This window comes from Gobio gobio (genome assembly GCF_949357685.1).
Source record: "Gobio gobio genome assembly, chromosome: 12".
Classification (NCBI taxonomy): domain Eukaryota; kingdom Metazoa; phylum Chordata; class Actinopteri; order Cypriniformes; family Gobionidae; genus Gobio; species Gobio gobio.
The window spans coordinates 27,784,990-27,797,643 of record NC_137105.1 but is presented as its reverse complement, the minus strand read 5'-3'; the positions used below and the strand labels follow the sequence as shown (position 1 = coordinate 27,797,643).

Genomic DNA, 12,654 nt, shown 5'->3' with positions numbered 1-12,654 from the left:
AGTTAGTTAATGAAATGAAAGGCACAAGTCTCATCAGTTTCTATTTAAAATTTGACGAAGATATCATGAAAAATGGGGTTCCTGCATGCTTTTTTCTAAGAATATGTCCAGGTGCCAAGAAACCCACAGGAGACTTGATAACCTAATGTTATGAAGGGTACTGCAAGCTGTTTTAGCCATCATATATGATGCTTGAATGCTTTTTCAACTATAAAATAATAGGCAGAACCATAAGACTTTGTATAAGTGATTTATTTGTACAACAGAACTTATAAAAATATAATTAAAAAAATGAAATATTAATAAAAAAAGAGCTAAACTTCTTTGCAACTGAAAATACAACAAGTAATACAAGTATAATAACTATAAATATAACTAGTAATATAAATATGAATAACAATATAATATAGCTATAAAAACACACACAATTTGCAAATGTAAAAAAAAACATTTACTGGCCTTTTACTGGCCGATTCAGGTCTACAACAGCAAGTGCAGATCTTGAAGAATCTGAAAGCTTTCTTCTCTTTTCTGCTGGTTGGCTGGTGCCTGTAGAATGGCAAGGAAAGGAAAGAGAATTAGCACTGCATGTAATATTTCTGTATAGTTTGCCCATTCAATCAACAATCACACTGTCATCATTCACTCTAATTACAGGCCATCCCATGAACAATGAAACTGATGGGCAGTCGGTTAGACAGCATTCATATTGATGGCCACCTATACATTCTCACACAGCCCAAACATCAATCTAACGGCCGGCTATACAGTGAGCATTCATATTGACGGCGGCCCATACATTCGCACACAGTCCTACAATCAATCTAATGGCCGGTGAAACAGTGAGCATTCATATTGATGGCCAGACATAAAATCAACAATCACACAGATGGTCGGCCGTCCAGAACTTTTTTTTTTTTTTTTTCGTCAATTTGTTTTTTGTAGCACAGGGGAAAAAATGGCATATATATATATATATATATATATATATATATATATATATATATATATATATATATATATATATATATATATATATATATATATATATATATATATATATATATATATATATATATAATTTTTTCCTGTGTGTGCTAGAAAAAATGCTAAATATCAGTATATGTATAATCTATACTGGTACAGGGTTCCCACTCTTTTTCAGCGATCATTTTCCAGGACTTTTCCAGGATATTTAAAATTTTACTACAGTGAGAATAAAAGACAAGGATCACTCCTAAAGTAATATATTGCTCTCTAAGTCTTTAAAAGGTGCACAGTTTATTGCCATGACTTAACTATAAAATCAGTTTTTAATATGAGCTCTTAATCATACATTATGACTAAGGAAGCTTGTTTCCGCCACAGAATTAAAAAAAAGGGTAATTGCGACATATCTTGCTATTCTGAATTTTTTTTTTTCCTCAAACTTTTGGACTTTATGTCAATTCTGAGAAAAGTAATAATTGCAAGATATAAACTCGATATTGCGAGAAAAAAAGTCAGAATTTCGCAATTCTGACTATATCTCAAAATAATTCTGAGTGAGATCCCACCCCTATGGGCGTTGGTTATGGGGTTGAAAACATGCGGAACTGGCTCCTTTAGTCTATAGCCTCTGGCCAAAAATATATATATTTATATATTATATATATATATTTATATATTATATATATATATATATATATATATATATATATATATATATATATATATATATATATATATATATATATATATATATATATATATATATATATATATATATATTTATATTATATATATATATATATATATATATATAACACATGTAATTGTTTATATATATATATATATATATTTATATATATATAAACAATTTTAGTTTTTTTTTTATATATATAAACAATTACATGTGTTATATATATATATATTTTATTTACACACTCATGGGGAAAAAACTAACACATTCTCAATATACATAAACAACTACACATAGCAACTCACCGGTATATTATTGGATTAGCTCCGTCAACAAGCATATCACCGTCATCGCTGTCTTCACTCTCCTCAATGTTTTCCACATCGCTGCTTCGAGTGAGCTCAAATAAACATCTTCAGCACAAAAAAAACTTCTTTTGACGATCCATTGGATAATAAATTCCGTCCAGTTAGTAAGATTAGCAAACAGTTACTACAAAGAGACCGTCTGTTTACTAGCCCGTTAGCTGTTAGCTGTCAGATGACAGGGGAGGTGTGTCACAGACTACGTCGCAGCTTCTCGTGGGAGAGAGCGCCAGATTCAAATGAATAAATAATCACGCCCATGTGACGAATATAAACATGCCAGGTGTCGTTGGAATTGTGTGCTCATTGGCTACATTTTCTGTCAGTCATGACGATTCAATGCTTTTATTGGCTCCAGATAAACAGACAATATCATTGGATGAGCACATCATGACATCAGCTAAACCAAGTGCTATGGTTGGACACTTTTGACTAGATCCCGGCTATCTTTGCATGTTTTTGAGTTCGAGTGGATTTATTATGTTCGTAATATTCTAAGCTATAAACCCATGCCACTTTATGCTACCGGGAGACTGTTTTTGGTGCATTATTTTATTGCATAACAGTCTAGTATGATACTTCGCTCCGCAGAAATGCGATGTAAACAAAGGATTAACCATCAATATTACACCGTTATTGTTTTGTTGGATTAAAAATGCTCTATGGGATGTTATTCAGTGGACCCTCACCTTTCCATTCATTCTGGAACTTTTAGCAGTGGATGCGTGTGTGGCTCGTAATTAGGACACTACTGGTATGTGCTCTGTTTTTCTTTATACTTGCTTTGATGTGTATTGCTTACATTAATGCAAAAATACAGCCGTTATAAGCTTTTCATTGAAAACAGTGGTCTGTCCTCGATGCTTGAGGTTTAGACCTTTAGAATGATATATAGTTTGTCAAGATTAATGATTTTTTTTACGTTAAATCTATTAACAAACATTACACTCGTGCTAAAAATAGCGCTTCAACCCGGGCACGTCCTCATACCGTTTAAGGTATCATATCGCTTAATTCAATGACTTTTCCAGGTTTTTCATGACCGTACGAACCTTGTTAGTAAACAGCATTAAACAACGCATTCACAATTTGTTGGTTCTTTATCTAAATAAAATAAATATAGCTCTTTCTCCACGGGAGAGGTTGCCGAAATTTACTATTTAAAAATTAGCTAAAATGTATGGTTTTTAAAATATCATCTTGTTTTTTGGAAGATAGAAAGTTTAGGTTTAGAACAACAAAAGGGCAAGAATAAAATGGAGTAAATTACGACAATTATAATTTTTTGATGAACAAAGGAAGACATCTTTGCATTAGTCAGTGCATTAGCAAAACAATTCAGTAGAAGAAAGGAAGAGCTCACCTGCTGGAGAAGGGTGTCTCGTCCCCCTTCTGATTGATCCAGCAGCTTTCTAAGTCTCTCCAATTCCTGCTGCATCTGTAGAGGCATTTGCAGTTACACCGTTCTTGCTTGATGATCTGGGCATAAATTCTAATTTCTAGCTTATTCCGGTCAAGAAACACCCACTTAAGGAGCCGTCTCACAACACTCAAAACAATTCAAATTTGGTTTTTGCATTTTAGCAGCTAATGAAAATAGAAATAGGAGTACCAAGAAAACATAGACTGACTTAGTTCATAGATCAACTTCACCATGTAAATGTGTTTTATGTATACAACGACAATGAGCAAAAACATAATAACTAGGGCTGGGCATTGGCAAAAAATTCACAATTCGATTCAACTCTATGCTGTAAACTATACAGGGAACCCCAGTTGGTACATCACTATACCATTAAAGGTTAAAATTAACTTCGGAAGTTTTTATAGCGTTATAATACGGATGGAACGATTACCGGTTTCACGATAAACCTTACTGACAGTTAGTCAATCTCGTTAAAAATTTAATTATCATTAAAACCGTGTTTGATTATCACGATTTTGAAAACTCGCGGTAGATCCTGTCCAGCCAGCACCAGTCTGGTGCAGGCGCAGCGTTGTTTTTTGAATGAGAAGAAATGGCAGAAGGCAGTGACAGCGCCGGGAGATTTTTTCAGCCTTCTAAAAGGACCAAAACTGAGGTGTGGTCATATTTTGGCTTTTATAAGAGTCATGAGGAAAATTTAATCAAGTATGGTCACACTGTCTGCAGAACATGTAAAAAGAAAGTCGTGCAATAGGAGGAAACACTTAAAATCTGCGAACGCAAGGCAAGTGGACTTTGACCTCAATACCAAAACTACGTCTGGGAAATAATAAGGTGAAGCTTCCACAAAGAAAAGTTGACAGCAAGTGGCTTTGAGCCAAAGACGAACTAACAAGTTCAGACAAGAATGGGATGACATTTAAGGGATAATAATGTATATTCATTGTACACTTATTACAAAGATTTTCTTTACCACATCAATAATTACAGGGACATATTTAATTGAAATGAATGTTTTAAATCTTACCCGTTTATAAATCCATTTTGAACAGTGTACAAAACAATTGTCCAGACAAGATGATCACAATAAGTTATAGTAATAATTATAGTAGTATTAATAATTAAGTCCTCTGATTTCATTTTCAATACAATCAAAAACAGAGACGCAAGACGGCAAGTTGCATTTGAATGGAACGAGAGAATGCATCCGTTGTGATACGTGGATATGTGCTGTTATAATGTGTTGCTATTGACGACGGTCATTATAAGGAAGCAAATGCCACAGAATAGAATCCTGCTTAAAAAAAGTGCATAGAGCTGCTTGTAGTATTTGTTATTTGTTGATTTTCAAATATAAAACTTGTTGAAATGTTTTCAGTGTGTGCATCTGTTCTTTTTGAAAACTTTATTCTCATTTGAACAAAACCATGATAATATTGATAATCGTAATAATTAACACACTTCAATCCTAGTTCCCACTCGAACATAATGAGTATTCAGTCCATTTTATCACGAAATTCAAACGATAAATGCCGTTTTGACGCTCTTTAATGTGACGACTGATCACTGTAGCATAGGCGCGTCAATTCAAGCGGCCACGGCGCGAGCGCGTGAACGCGATCATCTCTTCCAGAAGAATAAACATGAATTAATATCTTACGGTATGTTGAGGATAACACTTACTGAAACGTATCATGTGTCGTGTAATCACTCAATCAGTGTTTCAATCACGTAAAGACGTCAAACAGCTTGTAAACAATGTCACGCAGCATCATTTACCTCAGAGTCAGAAGTCATTCAGTGTCCACAGCTGTTAATTCACTATAGAAATCAACTCTTTCACTAAATACACTCACCTAAAGGATTATTAGGAACACCTGTTCAATTTCTCATTAATGCTATTATCTAATCAACCAATCACATGGCAGTTGCTTCAATGCATTTAGGGGTGTGGTCCTGGTCAAGACAATCTCCTGAACTCCAAATTGAATGTCAGAATGGGAAAGAAAGGTGATTTAAGCAATTTTGAGCGTGGCATGGTTGTTGGGGCCAGACGGGTCCTGTGTGAGTATTTCACAATCTGCTCAGTTACTGGGATTTTCACACACAACCATTTCTAGGGTTTACAAAGAATGGTGTGAAAAGGGAAAAACATCCAGTATGCGGCAGTCCTGTGGGCGAAAATGCCTTGTTGATGCTAGAGGTCAGATGAGAATGGGCCGACTGATTCAAGCTGATAGAAGAGCAACTTTGACTGAAATAACCACTCGTTACAACCGAGGTATGCAGCAAAGCATTTGTGAAGCCACAACACGCACAACCTTGAGGCGGATGGGCTACAACAGCAGAAGACCCCACCGGGTACCACTCATCTCCACTACAAATAGGAAAAAGAGGCTACAATTTGCACCAGCTCACCAAAATTGGACAGTTGAAGACTGGAAAAATGTTGCCTGGTCTGATGAGTCTCGATTTCTGTAGAGACATTCAGATGGTAGAGTCAGAATTTGGCATAAACAGAATGAGAACATGGATCCATCATGCCTTGTTACCACTGTGCAGGCTGGTGGTGGTGGTGTAATGGTGTGGGGGATGTTTTCTTGGCACACTTTAGGCCCCTTAGTGCCAACTGGGCATCGTTTAAATGCCAAGGCCTACCTGAGCATTGTTTCTGACCATGTCCATCCCTTTATGACCACCATGTACCCATCCTCTGATGGCTACTTCCAGCAGGATAATGCACCATGTCACAAAGCTCAAATCATTTCAAATTGGTTTCTTGAACATGACAATGAGTTCACTGTACTACCAATAGAGCATCTTCGGGATGTGGTGGAACGGGAGCTTTGTGCCCTGGATGTGCATCCCACAAATCTCCATCAACTGCTATCCTATCAATATGGGCCAACATTTCTAAAGAATGCTTTCAGTACCTTGTTGAATCAATGCCACGTAGAATTAAGGCAGTTCTGAAGGCGAAAGGGGGTCAAACACAGTATTAGTAAGGTGTTCCTAATAATATATATATATATTTATATATTAGGGATGCCACAATTCTCAATATAATATTGAACTGTTCGGTACGGCATTCACGGTTCAATACGCGCTTGTGAATTGCGGTTTCACATTTAATTAATTATTTTTCTACAAATTCTATCATTCTATTCATTTGCCTCCATCCCAATATACTGAACAACGCGACAAACATTCACATCACACGTTAGTGGTAGAGTTATACGCACGGAACACTATAGTTATTCACAATCACGAAAGTTCATTATTTGCATGCGTTTCAAAGCCTTGCCGGTTTCATTCGTGTGTACGGTTTTAACATGCGCTTTTCGGAGCGCGCGCACTAAACGCCTATCAAACACGTGATTACAGGACTAAATAGTCGTCTTACTGCGCTAATACTGTCAAATACACACAAGGTTAACATAAACACAGTCGGTTATGCCTAAAGTGACAGTAAAATCGCGTGTGTCTGTATATTAAATGCACGCAGATCTTAAATTGACAACAGCGCATTAGTGAACACGCGTTCCTTAAAGGGACAGTTCACCTCTAAAATTATGTCATTATTTACTCACTCTAATATTGTTTCAAACCTGTATTAATTTCTCGATGACAGAATTTTCATTTTTAATGAACTATCCCTTTAATGTTAATACAACAACAAAAGACAAAGAGAAAATCACTCACTGCTATTGACTGAAAAACTAATACAGTAGAATCAATGTATGTTTTATAGTGAAGTCTAGTGTTTTATTTTTACATTCATTCATTTTCATACTTTAATGCTGCTGTACTGCTCTGAGCTGCCAGTGTAAATCTTATATATATTATATTATACAATACACTAGGAATACAAGGGTTTTTTTAAGTAAAGTTTTAAGTTTAAGGTAGGTTTTTCAATTCTTTTAAGTAAAATAAAGAAAGAGTATTGCAATAAAAAAAAAAAAAAATTCTCCTTAACCTCTTGCTGTTCCTGTCACCTAAGAATAGAATAAAAAAAATATGTATGTGACAAGCCATCAGAACCGAACCGAACCTGTGACAAGCCATCAGAACCGAACCGAACCGAAAACCGTGGTTAAAAACCGAGGTATGTATTGAACCGTGGACTAACTGTATTGTTGCATCCCTAATATATATATATATACTTAACCTGTTAGTAGAATAGTAGAGTCTTGATTATTTAATGCTATGTTTAGATAAATCTGTCATGAAAATAACAGTCACTATATATTTCAACAACGAATTGGAGAAAAAAATTTTATAATTAGATTTAGGAGTTAATGCAAAAACTGCCTTATGTGAAGTTTACATGTTTGCACACAATGTGTTATTTGAGTGTTGATTATCCTATAACTAAACATGAATATCAGCTGAACGGCTCATAGTTTGGGTTCTGTTGTTAACCTTTAATATTATAGTAATAATGTGCAAGTAAGGGCTCCCTATATAGTTTACACCATTATCTTTAAGAAACTTTTAGTTATAATTAAATTCATTTAAGGACATACACAATTTTTTCAGTAAACCACTGTTTAATAAAAAATTTAAAAAAATTCTTAAAACTGCTGTACCGAATCCGTATCGAACCGTGACTTCAAAACCGAGGTACGTACCGAACCGTTAGTTTTGTGTACTGTTACACCCCTAATATATACACATATACACACAGATCAGGCATAACATTATGATATTATAAGGTGAAGTGAATAACACTGATTATTTCTTCATCACGGCACCTGTTAGTGGGTGGGATATATTAGGCAGCAAGTGAACATTTTGTCCTCAAAGTTGATGTGTTATAAGCAGGAAAAATAGCTAAGCGTAAGGATTTGAGCAAGTTTGACAAAAGCCAAATTGTGATGGCTAGACGACTGAGTCAGAGCATCTACAAAACTGCAGATCTTGTGGGGTGTTCCCAGTCTGCAGTGGTCAGTATCTATCAAAAGTGGTCCAAAGAAGGAACAGTGGTGAACCGGCATCAGGGTCATGAGTGGCAAAGGCTCATTTTTGCTCGTGGGGAGCGAAGGCTGGCCCGTGTGATCCGATTAAACAGACGACCTACTGTAGCTCAAATTTCTCAAGAAGTTAATGCTGGTTCTGATAGAAAGTAGGGATGGGCAACAGTGGTCGAGTAATCGAGTACTCGAACGTGACAGCGATCATCGATCATGAGAACGATGATCCCTGAAAAAAATATTTGTCTCTTTTTTATTGGTTATTGCGTCGTTTTGCGCGGTACCGGAGGTCTGATTGGTTGGCGTTATACAGCACGCCTCCTGACCGCGGCGAAATAAAGTGAAACTGAGGCGTGCACTGCAGTGATGTCTGGAATCACTGATCATTAAATGGTTAGTGCAAGACGTGCAGCGCCAATCTGCCATAGCCTACATAGCATTATAATGAGAACACCGTGGAAAATGCTGTAAATGATCTGTGCTCAGTTCCCCGTGTATCAGCTGATCCACAGAGAAACTAGCGAGAACACTCAGACTAGCGCGTGAAGTTCATGTGCGCATTCGCATCCTTTTCTGCAGATGCAGAAGATTACCTTTATGTTGTCTATCTGATTAATCTAATATAAAACGCGTTTGGTTAAGCTAGAAAAGCGCTGCCGTTATACCGGCTGTTCATTCTCTTCAGTTTCAGCTCAAATGCATTAATGCTCGAGCTCGACATGGTTTAGAGACAGATATTCTTTTCAGATAGGCTATTTCTTTCTCAGAATCATTGACATTAGTAATGCAGCAGTGCTATACTGTTCTCGTATTTTTTAACAGTAGACCTAGTTTATTTGAAGTTGTTATGAGTTTGAAAATGCGCAGTGATGTCTGTAAACGCTTCGATCATGAATAATACAATTAAGTGCATGATGTGCAGAGTCAATCTGTCAAAGCATTATAATGAGAACAGGATTTTAATAAAATGTTGTTTGTGTGCTTTCGTTGTCCGTGTATCAGCGTTGTTAAGGGAAGAGCGCATTCAAAATGTTCCATTTCAAACCATAGCCTGTAAAATCTAGCACGCTGAAGTTCACGTGAGCATTCAAGTCCTTTTGTGTTGATTTATGTCGTAATAGGTTCATAATAATCTTCATATTAACATTGATATAGGTTACGTTTGGTTGAGTTTATTAACCAGCTAGCAAGCTCTGCAGGGTGGTGTTATTTCACAGTTTCAGCTCAAAGGCAATGCTCGATATTACTGACTTGGTTATTTGAGACAGTCATTTTATAAAGATGTTTCTTTTTCAAAGACATTTATGCATCATAATCAAGCAGTTATTTTTTGTTTTATATGTTCATGTTTTCATATACCTGTTTTCATGTCACGTTTGTATTTGTCAACAACCATTTTCATAACAGTTTTCATTATCTCAATGACGGACATGCCCCGCCCCCTGCACATGCCCCGCCCCCGAGTACTCGAGTACTCGTTTTTGAGACCTATCGATGATCGAAATGAGAAATTGACAAAAATGCCCATCCCTAATAGAAAGGTGTCAGAATACACAGTGCACCAGTTTGTTGCATATGGAGCTGCATAACCGCAGACCAGTCAGGATGCCCATGCTGACCCCTGACCCCTGCCAACAGTGGGTACGTGAGCATCAGAACTGGACCACGAAGCAATGGAAGAAGGTGGCCTGGTCTGATGAATCACGTCTTCCTTTACATCGCGTGGATGGCTGGGTATGTGTGTGCCGCTTAACTGGGGAACACATGGCACCAGTTTGCACTATGGGAAGAAGGCAAGCCAGGGGAGGCAGTGTGATGCTTTGGGCAATGTTCTGCTGGGAAACCTTGGGTCCTGCCATCTATGTGGAGGTTACTTTGACACGTACCACCTACCTAAGCATTGTTGCAGACCATGTACACCCTTTCATGGAAACGGTATTCCCGCGGCCACTGATTACCACCGATCAGATTGTCATCAGCTGCAACTAATCAGCCTTGTCTATTTATTATTGTGTCCTTCGTCTTGTGGTTGTCGTTGTTTGGATTACCCTACGTTGTGTCTTGTCTACTGACTTCTGAGCTTCAATGTCCTCGTGTTGGATTGGAAGTTTCCAGCTTTCTTCTGCCATTTCTACCTTGGATGTCATCTGGAGATCTGTGGTCCACACCTGGGTTCGTGTGGATTCTGTTCTCTGCTGCTACTTCCACGACAGTCGGGTTGCCCAATGAATGTCCCTGCGCCACCCAGATTGACTGTTGTCTGCACTGTGCTGTTCAAACCTGCTTATCTCACCTTGTGGTTAATAAACTATTTGTTACTCGCAATTGTATCCTCTGCTTATTTGTTTGTGACAGAACGATCTCACCCTCAACATGGATACAGCGAGTCCAACAGATCTGTGTGAGTTTGTGTCCCGGAGCGTGGTGCAAGCTCTGGTGGCGCAGGTGTCCAAGCTCACCCAACAGATTCAACAACTTCCTGCTGTGCAACCCCCACCACCTGTTCAACCCACTCTTCCGGAGCCCAGTCGTCAGCATGAGCCACGTTTGCCCATCCCAGAGGCGGGCATTCAGGAGAGCTAAACTTTTTTAAAGCGTTTCTAACAAAGTGCTCAATGTTTTTTTTTTTCACTACAACCGCAAACATTCAACAATGAACAGTCTAAAGTGGCCTTTGTTCTAACATTGCTCTGTGAGGAACGGTGGTGTGGGAGAATCAAGACCTATGCTGCGCCTCGTTCCAGGCACTCTCAGAGGAGATGAAGAGAGTCTTCGACTGTGCGGTGGTGGGGCGAGAGGCGGCCAGACTAAATCGGCAATCTCCACCAAGGAGAGCCGGTTACTCCATCGAGTTTCGCATGCTGGCCGCAGTGCCATTGGAAAGAGGAGGCGCAGTGGGACATGTTCCTGCATGGGCTGGCTGACCGCATCCAAAAGGAGATCTACGCACTGGACCTCTCTCAAAGTTTGAATGGACTTATTGAGTTGGCTTTAAGGGTTGATGCTCGTCCACTCAGACAACTGTCAGGCCTTACTAGACTCTGGAGCAGAAGGTAACTTCACGGACTTGACTTTCGCTCATAAACTTCACATTCCCGTCACATCACTCACAAGATTTCGGTCAACGCTCTTAATGGCCAATAACTACCTAACATCTCACTCACCACCGCTCCCATTACACTTATTACATCAGGCAACCACATGGAGAAACTGCTGTTCCTACTCATGGACTCTCCATTGGCTCCCATTGTCCTCGGTCATCCCTGGCTGGTGCAACACAATCCTAGGGTGGACTAGGGCCACAGTTCTGTCTCAGCTTGGAGCAATCAATGTTATGCCTCTTGTCTTGTGTCTGCATGTTCGTCTGTGTCTGATTCTGTGTTACAGGATGAGTCTGTGAATTTGTCAAACGTGCCCATAGAGTACCTCGACCTGAAGCAAGTGTTCAGTAAGTCCCGTGCTGCTTCTCTTCCTCCACATCATCCCTATGACTGTGGTACTGTGCTACTATCAGGTTACCAGGTTAGGGCAAGTTATACTCGCTTTTGGTTCCAGAAAGGGAGGCCATGGAGAAATGCATTACTGATTCTCTATCAGCCGGGTTCATCCGTTCTTACTCTTCCCCAGTGGGGGCGGGGTTCTTTTTTGTGGGAAAGAAGGATGGTTCTCTGCGACAGTGCATTGATTACTGGGGGCTCATTCATTTTCTCTGATCAGATATCTATAATATTGTGAAGAGATCAGGAGTAAATGTCTTCCGAAATTCTTTCGAATCACTCGAACAAATCAATTCAGAAGGTGATCTGGGATGCATTTCCGACGAAACTGGACAAGTGTGAATGCATCTGGTTGTTTAAACCACATATAAACATTTTACTCGTGGCAAATTGTTAAAAATAAACGTGTGAATGTGTTATAGGCTATATATGACATAGTCGGCGCTACTGTAACACGCATAACCGCAAATGAGTAGCTATCACTAAAGCATTAAGCCAACACGCAAATCTGAGTAGTCTCAGAAGCTCAAACACAATCATCTTCATTAAAACTAATGAGACTAAATGCTCTTACCAGTGCTTAGGTCACTCTTTCTCCTATTGCGGCCATTGATCTTGAAATGAGCTGATGATAAATAAATGCAGCTTGAATCTTTTGCTTTCCTTGACGTGAACTGAATTTGTATAGCCTATAGCGCGGCAATTGAAGATC

At 38.5% G+C, this 12,654-nt stretch overlaps 1 protein-coding gene across 1 annotated transcript in view; it reads right to left on the bottom strand.

Moving 5' to 3' along the window:
- cep128 (centrosomal protein 128) overlaps positions 1 to 12,654 on the bottom strand; it is a 204,356-nt gene that overhangs the window by 106,199 nt on the left and 85,503 nt on the right. Inside the window, exon 10 of the mRNA XM_079831673.1 lies at positions 3,410 to 3,484. Coding sequence (XP_079687799.1) covers positions 3,410 to 3,484 — 75 coding nt within the window. The remainder of the gene's footprint in view (positions 1 to 3,409; positions 3,485 to 12,654) is intronic.